Below are 26,915 nucleotides of genomic sequence, written 5' to 3' on the forward strand. Positions count from 1 at the left end.
GCTCAGCCTAAACCTCAGCCTATGGGCTAAGATCAGCTGCTAGCTGCTAATTTAGACTTTTAATCTCATACAGGGCACCTTATTCAAAGTGCTTACGCCTGCCTAGCCTTCTGCAAATCAACGCCGCCTCTTCCAGTTTATGCTGACTCAAACCTGTGTTTGTCCTTTAAATTATTATTTAAATGGACCTAATCTGCTGACATTCTGCTAATACCCACCTGATGTCTGAAGTAGCATTAGACTTACACACTCTGCAATAAATGATGACACAAAATAGCGCACTTCAATAACCTTTATTTAGTTTACAGATGTATTCCATTTTGAATTTTGGAGGGTTGGGGGTGTGGGGGGAGTGGGTGGGGGTTAGAGGGAGCATTAGTGCTATTTACAATTGTTTGAAAACGTTTATCTCTGTACAGATTTGAACCCTGATCAATATAAACAATATTTTTTTTAAGACCTAGTGCTGTTACAAAGCGATTTCTTTAAAGCAAAAAACCACAGAGAAAAAAAAGGATTACATTAAATTATAAACAAATGAAAAGAAAAAAAATATAGCAAAAGAGCACAAAAGAAAAATTCATCATTCCATCAATGATTAGGGAGGGTTTTGCTGCTGTTAAGCACAAGACATTGTCAGCGACAGACTGTGAACTGGCTAGAAGCTAACCGTATACACAATCATAGACTAAACACCAATATAATGTATATCACCAAGATCTAAAGTCATCATGTTCTATGTAAGATTCATATTAAATATATTCTACACATGTTACCTTAGTTTGGAACATTACTTCCATTGGAAAAATATAAAATAAAACAAAAAAAAAACTTTTTATACATGTTTATTAATCTGATGAAGGAGCACATGCTTCTGTTGTGCAAACTGGACTTGTTTAAATGGAGAAATGAGAATTAAGGAGAGAGCAAGAAGAAGCAGATTAAGACAAATAAGGAACATTTTAATATCCCAACAACTGTCAGAGAGATCCTTCACAACACTGTTAGAAAAAACAGGGAGGGAGGAAAAAAAACTGACATGATGTCTCATTAATCACAACACTATTGGGTCAGTAATATGCACGGACTGTCAAAACACAGTCACAAAAATCATTGAGCAAACAAATATCCAAAGACACCATCACTGGCTGTTGGTGGTATTTGTTTGCTTGTTAGGCTTCGTTTGGCTAAAATATGACGTACTGAAAAGATGTGTTTGGTCTCTACAGCGCTCTGCAGACAACAAAAAGGAATCATTTCTCTATTGCGACCTTTAAGGGCACATGCAGAGGAGGGCAGTAAAAAGGACACCGGTGTGTGTGTATCAGTATCTGTGTGTGTGTGTGTGTGTATTAGAGAGTGTGTCCTGTTCTCTGATCAGGCACGTCTACGCTTTATCTGCTGCACTGAGGGACATTGCACAAACACATATGGTTGCATGTGTAGACAGGATGTCAGGGTGTGTGTGTGTTGTGTTAGTGGTTAAAAATCTCAGCAGTCTGTATGAGAAAACAAGGCCACACACACAAACTTGGGCACTGCATTACAATGACAACCAGCTAGGATGAGGAGCCAGTTAGAAACTGCCTTCTGACAGACCAGCTGAGCATGGCTGGACAATGTGTGCGTGTGTGTGTGTGTGTGGTGTGTGTGTGTGTGTTTGGCAGAAGGCTTAAGAAAGAAAGAAAACACACATGCAAATCCAGTTCTTTCCTCTAAATTTCAGCTATGACAACAAATCAAATACAACAAAGGAATCAACTCTCTATCATTAACCAATTCCCTGTTCTCTAAACTCTGAGTCCCGGATCAGCCTGAGCCTGCTGTCTGTATATGCATGTGTAAGAGAGGGAGAGAGAGAGAGAGAGAGAGAGGAAAAAAAGATGTCTGTTGGTACGCATATCCACGTTGTGGACATGGACAGGCTCCGGGACAGGGGACAAGCTCATCAGGTCGAGGACACTGAGGGCGAGAACGGATGCGCAGGATGTAGGGCTGGCGGCGGTGGCGGCGGTGTGTATTTACAGAATGACACAGCAGTTACTCTCCCCGGTCTTCTCTCTATTCCTCTGACCTGGACACACACAAAGACACACACAAAGACACACACCATCGTCAAGACGAACAATGATCCCACAGTCAGAGTATGTCGGAGTGCGACACAGACAGTAAACCCAGCTGGGTCTCCAACAAAGCTAATTTTATCCCTGATGTGTGTGTCTTAAAAACACGATTCGCTGTCAGAATGTCCAGGTTTGTGTTTTGTGGTAAATGGGTCCAACAGTTGTCATTTTCCAGTGGAATCGACAGACCCAGGATGCTGATTTTCTAAAGGGGGTGGCAGCAAAATGAACCATGTGACACAGATAAACCTTTCTCCTTGGCGTCTCTACCTGGCTCACAGGGATTTACCTGCTTCTGTCAGCTTTTGTGTGATTTGTATAATGCAACATTTATGTGTGAATGACCAACTTCAACTCTAAGCTGATTTGCTAGTTTGAGAGACTGGTACAAGTCAGAGTTAAAACTCAAATGCAATAATAATAAACAATAGACTGAGCTGTTCTGAATTGTGCAAAGAGCAGCGGTGTCTCTTTTATATGAAACATCAAGGCTGTCACTTTCTTAAAGCTGAGATGAGCATTTTCTTGACTTCAAACCGAGCCTCTTTCTGCAGTTCTTCCACAAAACATGACTTTTATTTTGAAGTGAACTGAGGTTATAATATCTCTGACTTTTCCTTACTTACCGTATCTTAGAGACAGTCAATAACTCAGTATAAATGGCCATTTGTTAGGTCCGATCAATAACACTACTACACAGTAATAAAAAAGAGCCTGTCATCTTGTATGATTTATATTAGCTGTATATTTTACACAATGTGCAGTATCTTGGGGATACACTTAAAGGGGCCAATTATGTGCACTAGTGGCAGTTCCTACAACAGAAGCCATGTGTAGAAATAAATAATGGCTGGGAGCAGAACATTTAAAGTTGTTCAGCGTGTGAAAGGCCCTCTGAAAGGAAAGAAGCAAAGACAGAGAGCTGGTTACCTTGGGAATTTGGCTCAGGCAAAGTCTCTCTGGCAACTAAATGCATCACTGTGGTCTTCCCCAAGGGCAACTTGAGAGCTAGAAGCAGGGGAGGAGAGAGAGAGAGAGATGAAAAAAAGGTTATTCAGTCAGTTACATAGTCTATCTGTCCATACAAAGTCCTTCAACATGAGCAACATTTGATTCTTCAGCTTTCTGACATTGAGTACAAAGAACAATAGCTCGTATGCAGCTGCAGCACAAAGAAAATATGTCATGAAAGATTAAATATGGAAGGATCAAACTATAAAGGCCGTTTTGGTCACAGAATCAAATTAATAATAAGGAAAGGTTTAACATGTTTTATATGGAATAAGCATTTGAACAATATCAACCTCACAGTAAACTGTTGGAAAAAATAATTAAAAAAAATGAATCAATACTAGTAACTTAAGAGATGAAATAAAGTAAAATGTTCTCCTCATCTCCAGCAGAGGATAATGGGAATAATTTAATTCACCGTTTTTGGCAATGGCCCAGACTCATTTTAGAAAACGAATGAATATTTTGAATATATTTATACATTTATGCAGCCTGAATCCAAGACATGATGGATACACTTCATAATGAAACTTCTGCTAAGAAAACATAATGAGTTCATATACCAGTCACACCCGAAATCTGACGTGTGCTTTAACATGTCTGTTGTTGTGAGTTTGGTTTGGCAGTAAGAGGATTCAGTGTGAGCGTGCAAACACGTTAAACCAACGATAAGGGAATTATCAGATAGATGGCAGTAATGGGATGAGTGTAAAGGGGTTAGGCACGGCCATAACTCCATTAACTGCAAAAACACCAGTCCAATCAGAATGGGGTTAGGTAGATAAAAAAGCCTAAAAGCCAGGGATAAGTGAAGCGGGCTGCCACAAAAGAAGACATCCTCTTTCATCTTTTTTTTTTTTTGCCCTCTCTTCATTCGTAGCATTCATTTTCATGCCCTCCCTTCCTCTCTGTCTCTTCTTTGTCCTTCCTGAGGTCTACTATAAAGCCAGTCTCTCCCCAACTCTCTTTCCTGACCAGTCTCTTTCCTCTCTTTTTCTGTATTTCCTCTCTCCTCCCTCTCCCTCTCCCTCTCTCTCCCCTCGTCAAAGCAGGCTTGTCCGGAGCACTGAGGTACCTCTGTTCTGAGGTACCTCAGGAAAAAGATGAGAGCAGCAAAGAACTTTTCCAGCAGCATACGGCTGCGAGTTCGTGTGCATGTCTATGAGCACACAGGCGTTTTTTTTTTTCTTTGGGTGGTGTACTCTCAGTGTTTTCTCACCTCCTAGTGTTACGTTGCCATGTAGAAAACGTCCCTGGTAGATCAGCCTCAGGATGTTAGGACTGCTGACCTGCTCTTCCTCCCAGTCTGAGAAAAAAGGGAAAAATCATCTTTTATCTATACAACATCATATTAAATTGAAGACATGATGGTACAATCGCAGCATTTGACAACCTTCATGTTGATATGTGAAACAATTTTTTAAAAACCTACAACTAACTTGCTTTTTTAACTGCTGTGTTACACTTGATCCTGTTCACAGGGAGGTAAAAATGAATCAGTCACTGCATGGCAAAAAAAAGGGACCTCAGACAGTTGAACCGAAGATATTTTAAGACATTTACAGCCTTCATTTTAGGCTGTTATGTGCATAATGTATAATATTTGGGATTTGTGGGATGCACTTCAGAACGTGAGAAAGAGTTGAGGCAAAAGAAGAACACGAGGTGTGGCTTGGGAAGCGCTAAAGACAAAAGTCAAGGCATTAAATGAGAGAGAAAACAGTGGGGGAGTTGCACGGCAGCGGAGTCTGGCCACCAGATGTTTGTCTCCAGCTAAGCGAAAGGGTGTAGTTCCTGGCAGTGTGTGCACTCTGGGTCTCACAGGGTTCAGATATGTTGTCTAGGAGGAGTATAGGGCACTTCTAGTACCAAATAGAGAGTGTTCATCAGCTTTTCATAAAGAGGAATACATTCATAGTACTGTGGGAAAACTCCACAGTCAACTTTTGAAGGTGGTGTAAAGGCGGCGGTATCAAATTATTTCTAACCCTGGCCTAGCAGTAGTTAGGGAGTGGGTGTATTACAGAGAGGAGGTGGGTGCACCGAGATCCCACATTCCTATATGCAATGATAATCAGGCTGAAAGAAGTTCGCTCTAATTACCTTGCACTAAAGATCTGCACATTCCCACCCATACAGACCGACATGTAAGCAATAAGCAGAGGGTTTGAATGCATTCTCAGCTCTCTGCAGCCCCTAAGCTGCCTCATCTTACATTATGTTACTGAATAAGCAGCCAATATTCAACTTAAGGTCATCAGTATATAAAACTGTGACTTAATGCAAAATGTATTAGCTGTATTCAATCAGAGGCTGCATCTTTCAAAGGCTGCAGTAACGAGGGTCTCGCTGACCTCACAAGCCGTCATGAACCACTGCTTCTGCTGCCCGGCAACCTTTGGCCACCAGTGGAGTCCTTTGGTCAATAATCCGCCCGTACTAATAATGTACAATGGATCTTGGAATAGCTTTAGTTGTAACCAGGGAACAGAAGGCCAATGGAAATATAATCATGCCAAATGTGATGCTAATTTAATTATCAAATGCAACATGTTGACAACAAACTTTGGGCAATCCAAAGAAGAAGGAAACAGATGTCATAAATCACATCATCATCAAATGTGAAACATATCGCAGCATACTTCTGTATCACTGCCAGTAACTATAAGGGTACATAGAGAAGCTACTCACCCATTGGCCAGTTGTCATAAACATGTTTGGCGATGTCTGCTGCCGAATCGTTGGGAGAGAAGAGGAACTCTTTCGTCTTTCCACTGACTAAAATAAGCCGCAGGTTTATCTGCAACACAGTTAAAACAACACAAGTACATTAGCACTGTGTTTCAGAAATAATGAATGTACACATGAGAAATGAACAACACAGAACAGCCCCATATGTCAATGAAACTGTGGGGTCAGGAAGCAGGTAGGTTCGAGTGAAGTAATTTAATAGGAAATAGGAGAAGGATATGAGGACCCTGAAGAGAAGCATCCTTCCGCTGGATCAACTCCCATCTGTCTCTCCTGCTTCCTCTTCAGTTTTCCTCTCATCTCTCAGACTGTAAATCTTTTGTCTTTAGTTTGCAGTTCTGTCACCAACTGGCAGTTTGCCACCTTCTCGTATTTACCATTGACAAAACCAGTGGGCATGCATTTCTTCCTTTCTTTGCCTCTTTACAGTGTGAACCTTTAACTTAGCTTAATTTTTTTACCTGTCGTTTCTTATTATTATTATTATTCATACCCTAGAAGGCTTTTCTTTGTGTGACTTTTTGGGAACTTGTTTAATGCCACAGCCTTTGGACTGAACAGTTAGAACAGCTAGTACAAGCCCATCTTGGTGTCATGTTAGATCAGAGCTGTAGCTGGTGAAGCATGACAGCTACATGTTTCCTTTCCCATTTTGTGAAAGGAGCTACATACAGATATTTCTGTACTGATAAAAAAAACAAAAAAAAACAATATGAGAATCTGTCTGAGTGATGATTCAGCCTCTCAAAAATCTATTGGTCACATTAGTCTGATGAGATCAGAGACAGAGAGAGAGAGAGAGAGATAATACTGCAAGAAAATGCAGTGAACTTAACAGTTCACATTTTGAACTATTCATTTGCATAGCAATTAAAAACCTGGGCATTAGGATGCAGATCAGAGGTTTCCTCTTATCAGCAGAGATACAGTATGCCTTTAAGTGCCAGAGTAGGAAGTCTGCTGTGTGCATGTGTGTGCGCCTTTGCTTTACTGTATTTGTGTGAGTGGCCTGCAGCACGCGCATGGCACAAGCACGTGTGTCATTGTGCCCAGTGTGTTTCCATGTGCCGGGCGTCTGCTAGCGCTCGCTCTGTGCCATGGCACTGCACCCCCCCCCGGGCCCACCGAACCCACCCTGATGAATGCCGTGCACAGACACACACATACACACATGTGTATGCGCACATGCTCACAGGCGGAACCGGCTGCAGTGATGTAACAGCGCTAACACCAACGGATTGAAACAGAGATCTCTGTAAGCACGTTACCAAATCAGCTTATAGGTTTAAGCATCGGAGAAGCCATACACAGACATATACAGTGTACATATAGTATATATGCACAAATCAGAAAATACTCATGTGACCTCAGCACTGACCTGCAAACATATAGCAAATAACCATCAGTAAATCTGCTTCTAAATGTGATTAGACGAACTTGATCGTTTAGAGCTTTTCATATAAAATGTATGTTATAAACATACACAGGTTAACACATAAATGAAGAAAATTATTAAAAAAATGCTGCTTCCTGAACCATTAGGATAAGAATTTATTTTATACGTATAAACCTTTTAGACAAACTGAATGATAGAGATAAGGAATAATGTAAAAAAAAAATAAGCAGGAAGCCTCTTCACACAGGAAGATCTTGTTTCTTCCAAGTTGAACACCTGGTCGTTACCATGGTGTCACCATGGTGACAGCCAGTGGTGGGTGGCTTAACCTGATCTAACAACCCCCTCCAACCTCCTCCTCATCCTCCTCTGTGTCACATCATACTGTCCTTCCTTTTCCTTGCAGTGGATCTCTGCATCCCTTTACTCGCTCTGCCACACACTCCCTCCACTCTGTCAATCTCTGGCTCTGTACAGTGAAGAAATGTACAAGACCAGAATAACAAGAAGCACTGAGCTAACCTCCGTCAAACAAGGCAAACCCGGCCTTTCTCTTCTTATCACATAACTCTACATCAATAGATTTGTTTCTTTTCAGCATGCCTTCTCAAATCTAGTATGTCACTCCAAGACAAGAAAAAGACTTGCTTTTATACAAGGTGTAAAGCTGGTTTGAGTACTGAAATATACATTATGTAGTCACAAGACCTCCAGCTTTCAAGTCAGTGTTTCATACCACTTACATCAAAACATGAGTGTATAGTGTGTATAGTGTTTTCAGTTAACCCTTCCAGCAGTGTGTGGTAGTGTGTGAGGTTTTAATCTGTAGCGTCTGTGTCAGCGTACTAATTTGAGGAAGAGAAAGTGATGGTTAAGAAACAGGGCTGCTGAGTACAAATGGTGGACTTCCTGTTTGGTTTAGGGTACAGTTCCAAGAGGCTTATTGTCATCTCAAAAGTTTAGAGATAAAATGTAGCAAGACAAAGTAAAGAAAAAAGGAATACAAAAAATGTATATTTTAATGGCAAATAAAAGAAGCCCTCAAATCACATCAAAATGAATAATAATAAATCAAATTATCCATAAGAATGTTCAGGAAGGCCTCAAATCCAATACAGAGAGGTGTGGCTCATTTGTTTCTTGTAATAATGCGTAAGTTTTTGTTTTTGTTCAGGTTATGAGCCGAGTGAACTCTATATCACATCAGACACAGCCACTGAAGATCTTTGTTTAAAGGACCATTCCTGAAAACAAGTTCCTGTTGTTCTGGTAGGGTAATATCTTACTACGGCTCTTCCTGTAGGCTCTCTGTTCTTCTTCTTTTGTTATCTTCTGCACTAATTTTAACTCAATCAAGGTCCCAGCACTCTGTTGCTCTTTTTTCTTCTCCTTTGCTTTCCTCCCTAAGGGGTTACCAGGCCTTCTCCCTCGATTCTCTTCCATGACGGGGTTGGTAATGAGGTTTCACAGTCAGCTCAGGGAAGTATATTCAATTACAATGCTTTCTCTCTAATAAATACAACAGCTTCAGGTATGGAATGGCAGCACTTCATGCATTCATGCATAAGTGCGATACATGCACATACCTGCAGGCAAACAGAACATGAGTCAGTCACTCAGGCATACAAAGAGAATGTCCTACAACCATACTATCAATCCCACTCTGAAGTCAGAAATCGACAGTGGGAACACTAGTGGAGTTGTGTTCACAGCTTATGGAGCGCATCCTGTTATCAGAATGCTGAAACATCCTGATGCACTGCCTCCTTTTCTCTGACTACTTCTGAAAATAAGAAAATGGGTTACTCATGCAGGAAACTGGTGACAGTGTTCTCTGCTTGTCTCCACCACAAACCAGACATTTATACATGCTGCAATAATGCAACCCTGCTGCCAACGAGTGCCATGGTGTAAACATGCAAAGCAAGCAACCCCTCTTGGCTAAACGCTGTTTGTGCACAGAGGAGAGCAGGATATTCAATGCCATCTATAATTATTCCTCCCTGAGTGCCGCTCTCAACTCTTTCTCAAGGCAATAGAGAGTGTGTGTGTGTGTATGTTTATATGTGCTTGTGTTTACAAGTGCATTAAGGAGTATTGCTGCTCTTTAGACCCTCTACAGCAGTCAACAAATTACAGTGTGGGAAGCCATCCTGTGGGAGTATATTAGAGTAGCTTTATATGTAGACTACACAGTCGGTTTAGTGGCTGCAGTCAGCGTGGCTGATGGAATTCCTAACTGTATGAATGAATTTAAAAGAGGTGGAGGTGATTAGACCATCTGTGGTCTGGATTCAGCCTGCTTTGACTCGCCCATTAAAATCTGGAGAACATTTGATTGTAAACTCAAGAATATAGCTACACAGCACTTCAAATATGAATCCCACATGAATTACGTGTTGCTGATTTTATTGATAATTATGGGTAGGCACGGCTTTCCTTTTTGGCACAGCCTCCTGCTACAAAATTAGGAGGCTGTGTTGTGGCTTATTAAAAAAAACTGTACCAAAAGGAAATGAACAGCAACCCAAAAGACATCCTTCCCATTTTTTTCTAAATTAACTAATAAAGTAAACTATTAGTGACTCTGCGAACTTATAAAGAGGTACTGCAATTAGTACTACCATTAGCATGCAAATTATTTGAAGGACTCATTGTATTCTTTAATTAAAAACACGCACAAAAAAAAAATGTGTTTTTACAGAATCTGAAGAATGCAGGTATCAGAGCCGGCAGCTTCACTTTCTTAGATGTTAAGACTCCAAGCAAGCACAGAGGATAAATAAACTGATTAGTCAAACAGCCTCATTTCGATTTTGACAATAAAACATTTTTTTTTTCTTTGTGCACACACACACACACACACATACACAAAGAGTGGTTATGTAAGAGTGACTGCCTGATAATAGTGTGATACAAGAAACAAAGCCTAGGGCAAGGATTTGTAATCTCACAGTCTCTGTGAGCGTTTAACAGCCTTAGAGGGAGTGCAATACTCCAATCAGTTTTAGGGTTTACTTTATCAAGCTCATTTCATTTGTTTTCGGTTTGTTTAATATTCATCTTAAAACAACAATTGGCTCGTAACAACCAGCTGAGCTATAGAAAGGTTAAATTGGTTCTTTAGGCTATTCAAACTGAACATCGGCCATATTATGGTCTTCTAATGTGGTAGATAGAAGAGAAGGACCTTGACCCAGCTTAAGTTTGTTTATTATTAACTTGGCCATCTTTATAGGGCATGATGTTTCTATAATGGCCCAATGTCAAGGTTTGTTTTGACCTAGTTATGAGTGTACTTTGTACAGTAGTTGTGCTTGTATTTTGCAACACAACATGTAAGCACCAGGCATCTGTTTCCATTAAATGGAAATAAAAAGATAGAACGGCATTTGAAAAACGATATTTTAACAATTACATGAGTTGTTAAAACGAGACTCATTATTTTCTTGTACATTACTCATACGCATCTTTTTTTTTTTAATGTTGGGACAATTGTCCTTTTTGTTGTTGCATAAGCAAAGAAAAAGCTCCAGCCAGGCAGTCTGACTGGTCAAGATTTATTCCAACACTGCCGATTATGCCTACAGTAATGCTCTCTGCTGGTTGCCATGCCAACGTCTGTGGTAACAAGGGGAGCTAGTTAGTCATATGTGCTATTTTTTTGCTATTAGTGGGATAACAAGTATTGAGCCGTTTTTTTAAATAATGTTCTTTTGATGTCCTTGAAATCTAAATGTGACATATGCCCTTCATTACTCCTCTGACATTTAATCGATTTTATGGAAGATTTCAAACCATATGTGCAGAGTTTATATAAAATGTATTCATTTTATAGACGGGCAGCAGCTAATATAAAAAACACATATCTGACACAAGCAAAGGCCTCATACTTTTCAAATAGGACCTAATTATAATATCTCTGAGCATCATTGACATCATTTAATTCTTTTTACAGTTCACCCACAAAGTTTTGTTGTTAGGACGTGTGTCTCTGGACGGCTTCATTAACAAGGTGTTGCCTCACTGCATGTGAGTTATGTCTCTATGGCAACAACATCATGAAAGCACTTAGCAGCAACATTCAATGTCTGCTCCCACAAATGGGTTTTCCTATCTTTGCTGCAGTAATTTTTGTTGTACATGTCACAGCCCATAGCATGAGAGAAACATACACCACCACGGCCGGCACAGTGCTCAAAGAAGATGAAAAAAAACACACTAAAACCAGTAACACTTTTCAGCTAACATCATGTGGTGACAAATGAGCTAAATGATCTACAATTTAAATATTTATGAAGGATGAACATGACAGATGCCTGTTTTTTTTTTACTTCTACCACATGTGTGACCTCAGATCCCTTCCTGTGTCTCTCTGTCTTTCTGTAAAATGTGAGCAGCCTTTTCAGTGACCATAAAACATAGGCCTTCCTTCCTGTTGGACTCTATTAGGCCCATTAATCATTAAAGAGAATATCTACAGTAAGAGGGATTGTAAGAGCTAACACTATAGACCTTTATCAGATGCACTTTCTGGGACAGCTCGCTAGCTTCCTGTGGCACAGGCAGCTAATGGCTACATTACAGTTCTAATAGCACTGTAAATTACGCTTTCTTTCCATCGTGGCACGTTGAAACATTCTGGGGTAGTTGAAATGCACAACAAGAGACATTCCATCTGCAAAGCATGAAAACTCATTGTATGACACTGAAAACGTCTGTATTTCACCTCTCTTTTAGTGTTGCAGGTGTGAGCATCATTATTTCTCTCCAGGTTTTTAATCCCAGATTAGGAGAGCAACAAAACTCTCCTTTAGCTGCTCTCAGTCATATATCTCATAATTCAATTGCCTAATCACGCCCCTCTCTCCAGGCCTCTGTCCCTTTGTACTGTCATTCAAAAAGCCTATCCTTTGATATGATGACATCCTCATCTCAGCCAGAATCCACTCTTCTCTCTTGCTCTCCTTCCTGTCATGAGGAAGATCAGCTGTGTGCTGCACTGTGCCTGACAGCTCTCTGTCCTCTCTCTTCCTCGTTCCCCCTTCTGCCCATTTTACACATAGATAACCCTTTAATCTATCAGCTGCTTCTCCTCTCCAGAAACAGGTAGTGCACCCTTTCATGCTGTCATCTCTCTCCTCCAAGTCTTCTCTAAAAACTCGCCTCTGAGCTGCATTTCTCTCTCTTGATAGACACCAGGTAGCAGCCTTTGATCACATGCTGCTCCTATCGCTTTCTCTGTGTGATCACAACTGTCACAAGGAGTTGACGCATTTTTACCTCGCACGGCTGCCTCCCGCCTCTCTGCTACAGGGAGAAGCTTCACACTTTAAAATGGCTGTTCAACACCCCAGGGCCAAAGGCAATAACATGCCAAGCCACAGCATAATTGAAGTAAACTACTTTACATTGCTATACAGATGGGACAGCATGAGTGTGTGCGTGGAAGCAGAGATCAAAAAGATCTTTATCCACCTTTTAATGTGTGAGTCAGCAGAGGAAAAAGATCAGATGAAGAGGGAGCTGTTGGGTAATGAGTAGTAATGAGTATCTGAAGTTTAATATTGATGAAGATATACTTCATTTGTGTGCTACACAAACCTGCTCTCTTTTTCTATTATTAACAGGATTGTTATTAAATCATCAGCTGAGAGACAGACTGCCATGGTGATGTTATCTGGACATGAATACACAGTGATAAACTCACTCACATTTTTTGGACCTTTTGTTTACTACCTTAACATCGACATTTTTGGGACAGATTCCAAAATCCATTCACTTGTAATGTAATGCAAACTTGAGACAGAATGCTTGGAGTTTCCCTATGCAGAATGTTTATACCAAGCTAACCAGGTAGCTTGTTTATTACAGACTTTTAGTGAAATGTGATCTAGGCTCTTGGTCAGTAACTTTGTTTACCTCAGATTATCCAGTAAGCCCAGATGTAGTTTTATGTCTTCCAAAGTGCTGACACCAGAAGCATCTTGATATTATCAAATAGGTTCCATATTTATGGGGGGGAAATGTTAAGTATTATAAATAGAATTATGCAAGTCACAATAGCAATTGTGTTAAGGAGACAGCTGATGCTGTTGCCAAGCAACAGTAAATATTCTACTGCTTGAGGCTACTTCTTGCTGCTACTACTGATAAAAAAAAATCCTTCCCCATTACAATTAAAATCCATTTTGTGCATGTCTGATATCAGTTCAAGTAAGTTTAAAAAAAATACAAAATAGTCCTGTAACAAAACAATTTGTAGATTTCAACTCGTTTAAACATTGTCAACCTGGCGGCCAAAAATCCTACTAATCCTGTGTTAGAAGACACTAAACAGGCATGACTTGTTTAAAGAGCTGAACATCTGCCTCCTTTCAGTGCTCTGACACTGAGGTTTCACACTGTGGTGTGTCGACTGATGCATAAGCACATATTTTCATACTTCCACGTCCCCTTCCAAGTAAAGTACATTTCACACTTCCATCTTTCATTATCTTTCAGTTCTTGTTTCTCTGAAAATAACAATCATTTTTCATAAAAAGACAGAACCAGAATCATTACGGTAATGAATAAAAAAAACCATTTATAACAAAGTTGCAGAAATTCAAAATCTCAGGGTGGTACACTGAATCTGTAGTGAAGAACACTTCCTCCAAATATTGGCTAAAGTTCAGCCCACTCTTACCACAGACACTACTTTATACCACCGTGTGGTGCATCACCTGTGGCTTCAAAACATCAAAATGTGCTGTTGAAGCACCAAAATGCTCGAGTGGGCTAAAAAGCCATTCACAGAAGAGCCACAAGCCACATTTTGCCATGCTCTTCTGTGCTCTTTGTGCACAAAAAATATTGTTTAAGAACTGTGTGCAGAAATTAAAGCACTTTTGCAGAGTGAACACAAGGAAGTTCAAACACATCATTTAAAGAAAGATGGCAGTATCACTTGAACATTTCCCCTTTTTTGGTTTTCAGTAACCCAGTGTCTACACATCTGTAACAGTTTACGATTTAGAAAGACAACCCCCATCCCAAGACTCCACCGTCCACAACAACAAATCAAACACAAAACAGACAAAAACAAAGTGACATGAAAACACCAGGAACATTCAGAAGTAATCAACTGAAAGAGACAACACACTTCCGCATCCCACAACACCTTCAAAGTACTGATGTTGTACAGACGCCATGATGAGGCCTGATGTTATGGGAGGACAGAGGAAATGCTGACATATCTGGAGAGGAGACAGAGGCAACAGGTCAGGCCGAGGGGAAGAAAGAGGCATGAAGGTGAACAAAGCAGAACATCTACTTGGTGTTGAACAATTTCACACATTTGCACAATACGAACACATTACGACTTGTGCGTGTGCTAAAAATGCTGGCTGAGGCTCTGTTTTTGAAGCTGTGGGCCGAGACGTGAAATTGCTCTAGTACGCTTCAATCGATTCTTCCCTCATCCCTCTATCAGCATCTAGACTGTCTGTCGCTTTCTCCCTCAGCTAAATTCAAGGCAAGAGATGACACAAAGAACGGAGTCACACAATATGTTGCTTCACATTCATAACTGAGTAAAAATGATTTCCCAGGCTTACCTAGCAGTCAAAAAGTTAAAGAGAGAGCTAAAGAAACTAATCTAGAGCTGAAGGACCTCAGTAAGACAGATGCCCACATGCTCTGGTTGACTGGTTAATAAACTCACCAAGCTTTTGCAGATACAAGTTGTATGAAACCAAGAAAGCCCAGCAGCTATTCACGACTTTTCTAAAAACAGTTGGTACTTCACGTCAGGTGGGTGAATAGTTTCAGAACTCTTTCCACCTACACCTTTTTATCATTTAAATAAGCGTTTTTTCCATTTATATTCTATAAAATCTGCCTCTGAATCTGTGGAACCTGAGTTAGTAAACAACAAGGTCCTCGAGCCAAATTTGATGCTGGGGTTTCTGTTGTGTGTTAATTACCAGTAAATCTATGCATTTCAATATTTTAACCACCCAAGCTGGGATTATAATCACAGTTAACACAGTTTTCTGAATGTAGGAAAAATGGATTGAAAAGGCCACAAACAGGGCCATTATACATTTATGTCAGGGTATATATTCATAAAATATTTAAAAAGTGCCCTAAATAACACTAATACTGAAAAACACTGACCTAACCAACAATACCTTTGGAAGTATTATTAAACAAGCTGTAGAGACTGAAACATGCAGTTTATTCTAGCTACTAGTATAAATGTACATTCTTTATCTAACATCTGTTACAGCAACCAGGCAAAGGGCAACATGCCACATGTAAACATGTCTGTGTGAAGGGACCACACAGTGAGTTGATGATCACTGCGCTTATGGAAGGACCTCCTGTCCTTTACCTCCCCCTTGTCCTACCATTTGCTCTGCAGCAGTCCTGTCTGCTGCTGACACATGTGTGTCCTCCTCTCACTCTCCTTCACTTCCATCACAGGGTGTCTTACCACTGTGACTTCTTCCCCTATGCTTTCCTGGCCCCCTGCTATGTAAAAACCCTGGAGTCATGTAATGCATCTCCATGCTGCCCCCCCCTTAAGGGAACTACATACTCTGTGGTTACTTCTGCCTTCCCCTGTCTCCTCCCTCCCACGTCTATACACACCCACCTCCCCTTCCCCCTTGTCCTCTTTCCTAGGTGGTCTCCCCAGCGGTGTGCAGTTAATGCCCTGCAGTCAGGATTAGCTTGATTTGTAACCTTTTAGTTGTCCTTTCCAGACACAGGATGACTGCATCTGTGATTAATGTTTGTGATGCTGAAGTCTGTTTTTTTCTTTACACATAAATCAACTGATGCAAAAAAAAGAAAAAAAAAGGCAATGTCATGTAAAATGAATAAAATAAAACATGGAATCCCATCGACAGATTAACACGCCTTTCTCATCTCCACTATCTTTTGGGAAGGGTTTTGCTGCTGACAGATAAAAAAATTCTGTATTTATTTAGACACGCAGAACACGCCTTTATGAAGAAAAGGCTTGGCTGTAATTTAAAGGACAAACTGATGTAACATGTGAGAGCGGAGAACAGGAAGGGCTGGCAGACAGCAGTTATATCCACGACGCTGCATTTTTCTTCTCTCCTTCAAAAAAGAGCACTGCCCTGCAGTCAAAACTCACGTGATGCTGTGTGTGTGGATGAGAAAATGTGTGTGTACATGTGAGTGTAGGTCTGTGTGTGTGTGTAAGAGAGAGCGGGAGAGAGCTGGCAAGCTAAAATGCCCTCTGTGCTGGAATTTGCCAGATGGCACTGGACAGAAACCAGGGGTATTACAAACACACATACACTGTATTTTTTGTCTGAAAACGAAGGCAATTTGTTAAATAAATCTCGAGGAGAACATTTGCACTACTTAAAAAAAAAAAACAAAACAAATACAAAACACAACATTAAAGCAGATTTCCACGTTGAGCATCCAAACAAAATTTAGTACAGTGCTCACAAGAATAACAACACATAAAAGCCCTATAAAGATACAGAACAGGCAATGGCAGAAAATTGCTAATTTTAGAGTTGGTTCATTAGAGACTACAGAATGGATGGACACATTATACAATCCTGTATAATTCAAATGAATCTAACGAAACAACCCTGGAAGCAGTACTGCAAATGAATGTTATCTACATGAAGCCTGCAATGTTCATTTTCCATTTGCTGTAATATGTAAATCAATGGTAATTTGTGGTATCTATACAGCATTTCTATGAAGTCATTTTGTTTACATTTCACAATATAATACAAATCGCTTTTCACTGTAATTTTTTTTTTCCTCAGCGCTGTCTGCTTAGAGCTTTGAGACGCAGGTTATGCTTGCATTGTGCACAACAGGAAAAAGGAAGCCTCAGTGGGGAGACGGTAGAGGCAACCAGTTACACAAGTAACAACAGGAAGCAACAGGGCAGCGACATGGGGTTGAGGGGGTGTGTTGTTTAGAAGAAGCTGTTTTTTCTGTTACCACTATCAAGATGTTTAGATGATATCACTAACAAGATGCATAAAGACTAGAGCTCATTAAGGCTTTACAGAACCCTGTGACCTTTAGATTCACAATGAAAAAGGATCGTCGTAAGCCTTAGTCTAGTGAGCTTTAAACTGCACTGTACTATGAACTGTAACCAAGATCAGCTGACGGAGCGGTGCGAGCCAAGCTTAATGGAAGTCAGCTAAACTTAGCCAAAATGTGCCAGCTTTACTCACCCAACAAGCACACACCAAATGGCCTTAAATACTGATTGAAGAGCCAGTGACCTCTGCTGTAACCATGTATTTATCCAGATGATCTCTGGCACTGTGAAGCCACTTCACAGAAATGTGTAATTACACTAAACTATAGGCTGATATCTGATGTCCTCTGTGTAAGTCTGCTTCTTCCCTTCAGATAAACCATTGTTCCTCATTACAAGAAACCGTGGAGAAAAAAAGCCCTCAATCATTTTAATCCAAGGTCCAATGCTTCATTACTGCTAGCTTGTTCAGATAAGAACACACACACACACACACACACACATGAAGCACATGCACAACCCCTGCCGGGATCATTAGAGATATTCATAGTCAGAGTGCTCCATAGCATCCAACATGCAATGACAAATTTGTGCAAGACAGCATGAAGGCCAAATATACCCTCTCTCCATGCTCCCTGTTCACCAGCACACACACATACACAAATCCCTCCTCCCTCTATCTTTAACTCCTCTGTGACCTCAGCCACTCTCAAGTAAATATCCCAAGAGAATCTCCCAATATCCCATCAGAAAAGATAGAAAGGATGCCACAGCATGATATCATCATATGACATCACAACAAACAAATTAGGCCAACAAAACATATGCAGCCAATTTTTTCATCACATCATTATCGAGTTTGACACAAGCTTAATGATGTCAGAATTGGGATCATATCAAGTGTCAGTATACTTAAGTTTAAAAGATGGATTTAATGCCACCAATGTAATCTGACAAAACGAGTGGGATTACTCAAGAGACAGCTCTGATCTTGCCACTACATTCCAGCACCAGTAACAGGATGATGACTGCAGTTCACTTACTGACCACAGGTGTAAAGTAGTACCAATGTTTTTCTAATTCTTACATTTACAAACCTTTCAATTCTTAATACTGAAGCTAGCTCTCACACATTCTGGGCTGTAATGTAATGATTTACTGATATGGCACAATGGTAAATAAGCCAGCATTTACATTTTGAAAACATAATGAGGGAATTCTCTGACTGAGAGCCACAGCTTAGCAACAGTCTATGTTAAAGAGTGTGAGGACTGAAGGTCAGCAGATTCTGCTGGAACATCTAGTCAATGAGGCTTGACCTGTGGATGACTCCTCTGTGGCTCATGCCTGCTCTACCTACCCACTAGTACCGACCCTCTAATTCCCTCTATACGTATTGTCTGTCTGACTTGGTTGGTACAGGTCGTTCCAATATCAGGACAGATTTAAGCACTGATTTAGAAATGTCCCAAAATGTATCAGGAACAGGGGCAGTTAATTTGCACTAGATAGCTCCTCTGACGCACAAACTCACTCACACAGTCTGGGCTGGCAAAGCAAAGCTTTAATATAAATGTCCCCTCAGCTGAAAATTGTTTCCAGCGCAGCTGAAAGGCTCCTTTTATTGAGCTAGTCAAACACTACCACCCCATCCTCTGTTTCTCCTACACACAGGCATGCACACACACAGAACACATACACTGTTTCTACTCTACATTTACGGTAGTCTTACAGCCTAAGGACATTTGTTTTGATGATTTGCATTTTTTTTTTAAAACTAGACAAAGAAAAAAACACTGTTCCATAACTGTATGTAAAGCTCCCCTCATGTAGCGTCACTCAAATGTCAATAACATTCAAACAGGAGCCACAGTGTAAATGATTTGCGATGAATTTCCAATACAAACATAAGATATAAGAACACAAAGTAAGTGACTTATAGTTTGCAACAACGCTTCACATTAATTTACATTACCTGCCGACAAGTATAATATTTGATGAGACAATCATGCCATTTCATAAAACAGCCCTCTGTTCATCAAGAAATTATACAAACTAATAAATGTGCTTTACTTGGTTTCCTTCTAGAAAATGTTTAAAGAGTAATGTCTGACTGATGCTCCTTTTTTGCCACTCTGTGACCCTTTTGTGACTCAAGTTCTACTTCCTGCCTTCAAGTACCTATTAATAGCCAGCTAATACCATTTTGTGAATTCCACGATTATATTTGTGCCACTGAGGAAACGGCTAACTCAGTCTTTTGGCTTGCTAGTCAGACTTAACAGAGGTACATAAGGGACCTGTTGGTACAGAGCCAAAAGCAGAGGAACAACATCATTATATGCAAACAATGGCCTTTCAACGCAGCTCAGTGTGCTGGGATGTGGAGCAAAAGTGAACTGGCGTGGGTGTTACTCCACTAGCAATGCCAACAGCAAACACGTCACATCAACAGGAAGAACAGGTTGTGCTTTAGCTGGGTTCTTCATGAAAATATGTGCATGCATAAATGAATACACCACTAATACACACACACACACTTAAAAAGTGGAGCAGCTACTGGTTAGGATTACTTTGTTGTGTTAGCAAATGCCTGTATATTACTCAGACAAACACCCACTCATTGTCATGCTCAGACTGTGTAACATTTGGCATACACGCTGGAGAGTGTCCTCACTTTGCTTCTGTCCTAAAGAGCTCAATGTTCACGAATGATTAATGAGTAATCTGAACATGGGGTGCTGTCACTATCACAGTTCCTAAATATTAAAAATGCAATATAAGTGCATATTCATTGTCAACAGAGACCTGAGGCTGAAGTGCAGACTAAGTTTCCTCCTAAACTGGGACCCCCCCAAAACAGTGAAGACGTTCAACGCATTCCTCAGCCTGTGTAAAACCATACCTGCCAAAACCATTTTCTGAAAAGAAGGGGATTTTCTTACAGAATAAGTCCTTATTCTAACACACACACACACACACACACACACACACACACACACTGACTTTTTCCTTTGGGTTACTCATAGAACTATTCAATCTCTTCAGCAGAGCTGATCAGAAATGCAAACTGTCAAGAAGAGAGGTGAGATAGAATCTGATTTTCAAGCCTGGGAAATGGAGAAATCTAGTTCTCACTGAAGATTTAATCTTCAGCATTTCTTTGTTAAGTTTCCACAAAGCCTAAATTATCCTGAGCATTACAGCACCCACAGTAAGATAATAGTTCTGAATAAGTTGGTTGATTTTCAAAATTGAGCTGCTGAATTATTTGATGTATTGGGACAGCTTCTAGAAACCACAACTGGAGCCTGGATCTGACAAAAGAAACCAGGTTAAAGTGTGTACACTGCATGTTTGCTTTGAAGATCCGAAGCTATAACACTGCATTTATTAGCTACTAATAATAATTTGTTTTTCACCAACAAGAACAATATATTATATGATACATGAAACACTTCCATCAGCTGGAACAGACTGAGAGGCTGGAAAAAGAGAAGAGACAAGAGTGTTGACAGGTATGTTGTTGATCTGTGCAGCAGGGTGTCACTTTCATAGAGGACAACAGGATGCACATGCCTAGACACATGCCACTATGACCAACACTCAGACAAACATAAGCAAAAAGCAGTTACATAAGCAATCAATGGATGAGAGGTTCTCAATAGGACTTCCTGTTGGTGTCGCAGACATGCATCAATACAATTGAATTAACTCTACACAATAGCAGAGGACTGCTGGACATATATATTGACAGAGGCTTTGGTAACTCCAGCAACTGTGAATGCTAATACAACATGAAATACCATCAGAGACAAAGAATGGACCCGCAGATAGACGATAATAACTGCAGCACAGAAACCAATAAACAAATGTTAACAGCTGCCCTTGATTAAGTGTCCATTACCAGCAACCTAAGTATGGCCTCCATATATTTCGGTCATTCATCATTAGCAGTGTTTAAATGAGCCAACAATTTCCTGACACACTGGAAGGAATATGAATCTAGCAGCGCTCCTGCATCACCGAAACTTTCCATGCCTCTCTGAGGCTTACATGTGACAATGTCAGAGTCAATACATCAAACGCTGCAACAGAGTGGAATGATGTAATCCTGATCTGTGACTCAGACTGGCAACACATGGCATCGGTAACACACACGTATCCCCTGACATTCTTCATCCAACTGGCACTGTCAGGACTCAGCAGCGTTCTCTCTACCTCTGAATGTGTCAATCAAAGCCCTGTTAGCAGCTCTAGCCTCAGGGTGAAGAACGCCTGTGGACCTCTCTCTGTCTCCAGCTACTCTGTGTCACACATGCTGAGCTAAGCTCAAGCAGGGTCATGGAGTGCTGTTTTCAGCAGTTAGGGTTCTCCACCCATTGTTTTTTCATCCCTGACCAACACGTCGCTGACTTCTGACCTCTAACCTCTAACCTTTGACTCCTGTGTGAGTGTGTGTGTGTGGCCCAAGGGGTCACTGCAGGAATTAACTGGTTTCAAAGCCATACACCGAGCAGCAGAGGTAACTATTTTTAAGCCACAGAGTAAAACACTGACTGAATAGGCAATTAAAATAATGAATTAAAATGGTATAATTTTAAAAATAACTAAACCTGGAAAATACATTGTTTTTAGTTAGCCAGGTGTTGCTGTTTGCTCGATTCTTTCTGTCTTTCACAACAGTGACCTGAAGATGTTGTTAATAAATTATTAATTGGGCTCCGTCATTTTCACAAGTTGCCTTTTGTACAAAGTAAAAAAATTCAGAAATTCAGAAGTCAAATTATAGTGTTCACCTGGCGTCTAAAGAGTTCAAAGCGTTCCATTGTGCCTCCTGTTCGGCTTGAGTCAGGCCTGTGATTGCCACCTCCGTCACAAATTAGCATGTTCTCACCCCTGCACAAATGACGGAGTGTTTGCATACTACCCACTGAGTGTGTCTGACTAAGTATGTGTGCTATCACGATCACATGCACTCTTATTGTAGTAGACCAGAAGGGAAAGCCATACAGTTCTTTGCTCCTTCCCAAAAAGCATTTATAAACCTATGTTTATGCTTTGATTGAAAATAATGCACCATGTGAGGAGTAACGTAGCATAGTAAAGTAACCAGGGTAGCCCAAAAATTATACTCAAGGCTGTCTACATGGATAAATAAATAACAAATATGCCGACAGTTGATGAATTCTTATAGTAAAAGTGTTCTTCGATGTGTGTGCCTGTGTGTGTAGTTGTAGTCTCCTCATCTTGTCTGCTGTGCTGCTGCATATCGAAAAGCACTGATGTTTGAAATTCACTCTCGGCTCTGTGGAACTCTCAGTCTTGCCTGCCGTGAATTCATTCAGCAGGCCTTATCTGAACTCTGATGCTTTGTTCTTCTCCTGCTCCTGTACACCTTCTCTCATGTTGCTACACTACACACATACCTGCACTGCACTCTCTACATACCCACACACACACACACACACACACTTACAGGCACCCAGACTTCAGAACCAAGCATCCCGCTGTTGCCATAGGGACCATTTCAACTCTGTCAGCACTTCTCAGGTCCACCCGGAGAGAGAAGCAATTTGCCCCCTCCCCATCCTTCACAGTCTTTCTATCCGTCCACCCATTCCTCTTTTCTTTATTCAAAGATGGAAAAAAATCCCATCCTCCATTCTCGAGAGGCATGACTATTCCTTCTCCTATTCTTTCTCTCAGATTCATTCACCCACAGTGTTTGGCACCAGCAGTCCCCTCTCCTCCTACTCTCACTCCCACTCTATACAGCCTTTATAAGTATGTGTGTATACACTCACTAGTTCTACAGGCTAAGAGGGAGTTTTGGGGTGGGAGGGGGAAAACTGAGGAAGAATATGCATCTGCTGCTGATTTCAGCCACATAGGATCGGGTAAATGCTGATAGCTGATATTTCCCCAAATGTCCTTGGGGAGCACAGGGGGGCTAGTTTGATGTGTAGATTGGGCTACAGCACAAAGGGAAGCAACTGTTCTGAAGATTGCAAAACATGAAACGTCTTGTGTCTTATGTGGAGTATTTGACCTTTACGTCTCTGCTGCAGGCACGTTAACTACACAAGCCTGGAGCCAACAGCTATAGCATGAATAAAACCGATTCAAAAAAGTCGGCAGGCCACTCTATAATGATAATAAATTTATGGGAATAATAAATTTCTAATCACAAATAGCTAAACACCACACCTGTAAACTGCCACATACATCCACAGACATGATGACATAACAGTGGACCTTCTATGAATGTTGTTCACTTCACACAGATTGACTTTAAAGTCATAAAAGGCTGCCAAATGAGAGTTGTTACTTTTCCATGATTATATCTATAATCCATAGGAATTCCTTGCGATGTGCCATACTTAGACGCTTTAGCTCGGACTGGACTGCCTATACATAGAGGCCGGCTCACATTTAACTTCCTCACAGCATTATCCCAACATCCTGACAACATAATGGACCTGCTGTTCAGGGGATCAGCTGAACTTGGACATGGCACAAGCACAGGCACAGCTGGGATAGCTGATCTCTACGTGAACATTACGTGGTTTATCCTTTCTATACATAGACCTGGAAGTATTCTTAGTGCCACCATGCAATATGGCTGTGAAAATTACAGATATAAGAATGCTAGACAGGAGGGGGAAACGTTATGTCAGAGACTGGGTAAACCCAGACTAAATGCATTTTATATGCCTTTAATTTGTGGAATGGCTTACCCACAAGAGGCTGCCATAAATCTCAATGATGAGAGCTCATAATATAACACCACAGTCTGTATACTAGTATGTAGCGACAGGTCATATGAGAGTAGTGATTGGATGGGTATGGCCAGGCTTGTAAAGTCACCTGATGATAACTATAGGTGAGAGGTCACAGCTTATCCTCCCTTTTAAGTTCCATTGTATAAGCAGGTACATCATTGCTGCAGTGTCCCTCTCTCCAGCAAACAAGCATCCTCCCCTCCTAAACCCAAGTCTGTTTTCAGACATATCTTATGTGACAATCAGAAAAATGTCAAACATAAACAATATACCGCAGGGATCTGCGAAGGCACAGAGTCTCGATCTGATAAAAAAGCAGCGTTGACAGAATGTTCAGGTGGCCAGTATGATCAAACTCCAAATGTAATTCCAATTTAAAACCACCATAACAAAATAAAAACAGTCACGTATTTATTCCAATTTTCCAGAATGCCACTGTCTTTCATTCAGTTTTGTGCGTGGCTGAAATCAAATACTGCGCTCTGGCTGCTGGTTTCCATTCATTCCTGTACATTACAAACATCAGTGAACGGACTTCCAAGATAGTGTTGACTGTTCCAAGATACCACTGTCTTACAGTCATTTCTGCACAGGATAATAATTGATATTAGATATCTGAAAGTCCCATCAAACTACTTTTGTAGTGTAATATATCTAGGATGCCACCATTTTCATTTAATTTGTACAACATAAATCCATCACTAGCTCCCGAAACAAGTGTAATTCCACAATCTTGTCTGCTTTTTTAAAACTAAAAGCCATTGTCTTCTATTAGTGTCCATATAATATTAAAGTCAATAGGCTCTTAACGCTTGTTTGAAAGCCATTTATTGCATTGGCTACACTGAGCTACAACAACCAAAAAGTTTTGTTTTGGTTGTTGTTAACTCATGTAGACAATGGAGTTATTTGGAAAAACCTATGCTCTCTTTGACTATGTGTTTGCAATGCAAATGTATCCTATTTACAGTCAAAGGAACAAATCCTGCTAATGTTTTGCATAATATTGTAGATAAATGTGTAGGAAACTAACTAATTTTCTTGATCAATTAATAAACATATGCATCATTAGCTTGCACTCAGTTTCGATGTTTACTGGAGTCACAGATTATAATGGGAGTCAATGGTTGAACTAAAACTTGAATGAAGGGGGTTTTAAACTTCTTCCATTCTTCTGAGTATGACAAATATTGCTAATCAGCCAGAGTGGGTCTGTACAGCAACTAGGAGTAAGTCATATTAATGGAACCAGAGGAAACAGCCTTGAAGAACAACCTGAAATACGGCTTTGTTCCGCTTTTATGGCCAAAGCCCTGTGGAAATAAATGGATGTAAACGGTAAAGTGAAGTGACAGTCATTTCTCTCACCATGTCCACTGGGGTGCTGCTCGTCATGGTGAAGGTTTTCCCGTTTCTCGCAGAGGTTCACACACACATACACACACTCTCTCTCACACACACACAAACACACACAAGACGGACACCAATATTCCCTCTTTTCCGGGTCCTTGTTTGAAAAAAAAACGGCCCACAAGCTGTTAAAGAAAACAAAACAAACCAAAGAACGCGTCCAGAAATGTATTCCCGGTGACTTGCTCTGACTGAGGTAGTCAGGACGTGTTACAGAGCCGCTTCCTCTCTATTGCACAATCATTTCTTTGATTATTCCCCCCATAAATCGACAGTTTTGGAGGTATAGTTAATATTAATGGAATCAAACTGCCGACCCGACGGCCTCCTTCGACCAAACATCAACAATATCCTGCTTTAGAAAAGGTGCCTACGCCATGCGAAAAAAAAAAAACCCAATACTGCTGGCACATCCGGACACGGACCTTTTTCTCTCTTGGTGAGAAAGAACAAAAATATCCGCAAGGTTAACGATGTACCGTCCTCTTATTAAGTCAAATGTGTCCGCCGGTTGGTACAAAACAGGGGTCACACGGTCAAAAATGTCTCGGTCCGTGTCTTTAAAGCGCCTGTGTGACTGTTGTTAGTGTTACGGACTGCACTGCTGTACCTTTCCGACCAGTTCAGCTGTCATCCTGCCTCCAAACTGACGTCAAGCTGCTAACAGGCTAACGGACTGACACCCGGAACTTCCGCCTTGACTTTTCAAAATAAGGTACATAAAAAATTTCAATTTGTAAACCTTAATAAAAACACATTTATTTCGTCATTACATATCATTGAATCCTCAGTATATAATAATTTCAAATTTATATTGATGCCCTTAAAATAAAACACAGTATGAGTGACACTGCTAAAATAGAATTTAGCTAATAATAACTGTACATATGAATTGCTGTGCTTATTCATATAAAAAGGGACCAATGTCTTCATTTTCAAATCGTTTTTTATATTGGAGGTAAGATTAATGCAGTGTATATTTGTGGAATTTTAATCGCTTTATGATTGTTTGAAGAATTATTTGGATGTCAGCTATCTCAAATCTTTTGTTTACTAAAGGACTCCTCAAAATAGAAAATAATAGATTTTATTACACTGGTTGACTGTATTTAATTAAAGAAGTATGAGAAGTTTAATGTACATGTGCACTACAGATACACTGGGAGTGTATTTTATTTTGAAGTAAAACTTACTCTATATCCGGGTTTAATGTTTTCGTTCTGCTACTTGACGCAGTACCTTTTAATAACATGGCGGAGGTCCCCAGGTTCTAGGGTGGAACAGGGAAGTGAGTGTTGAAATAAGAGGGATGGTAAAGGATTCACAGAGGAGAAGAGGGTGTGTGTATAAACAATTGGACATTACTTGGAAATTCATCCAATTTGATCTCTGACACACTGCTG

General features: G+C 40.5%; 1 protein-coding gene across 2 annotated transcripts; it reads right to left on the reverse strand.

Moving 5' to 3' along the window:
* Nucleotides 1-274: 274 nt before the first annotated feature.
* On the reverse strand, nt 275-26,191 carry ubl3a (ubiquitin-like 3a). Of its 2 annotated transcripts, none has more exons than XM_028420865.1 (5): nt 26,123-26,191; nt 5,826-5,934; nt 4,354-4,440; nt 3,054-3,131; nt 275-2,074 (listed from the first exon to the last, which is right to left on the reverse strand). In XM_028420865.1, the coding sequence occupies exons 1-5, from the start codon at nt 26,144-26,146 to the stop codon at nt 2,022-2,024; spliced, it is 351 nt and encodes a 116-aa protein (XP_028276666.1). In that variant the 5' UTR covers nt 26,147-26,191; the 3' UTR covers nt 275-2,021. The 2 variants fall into 2 exon arrangements, with proteins under 2 accessions (XP_028276666.1, XP_028276665.1); XM_028420864.1 differs by having other exon boundaries at nt 25,471-26,173.
* Nucleotides 26,192-26,915: the final 724 nt, after the last annotated feature.

Source organism: Parambassis ranga, chromosome 14, assembly GCF_900634625.1.
Source record: "Parambassis ranga chromosome 14, fParRan2.1, whole genome shotgun sequence".
Classification (NCBI taxonomy): Eukaryota; Metazoa; Chordata; class Actinopteri; family Ambassidae; genus Parambassis; species Parambassis ranga.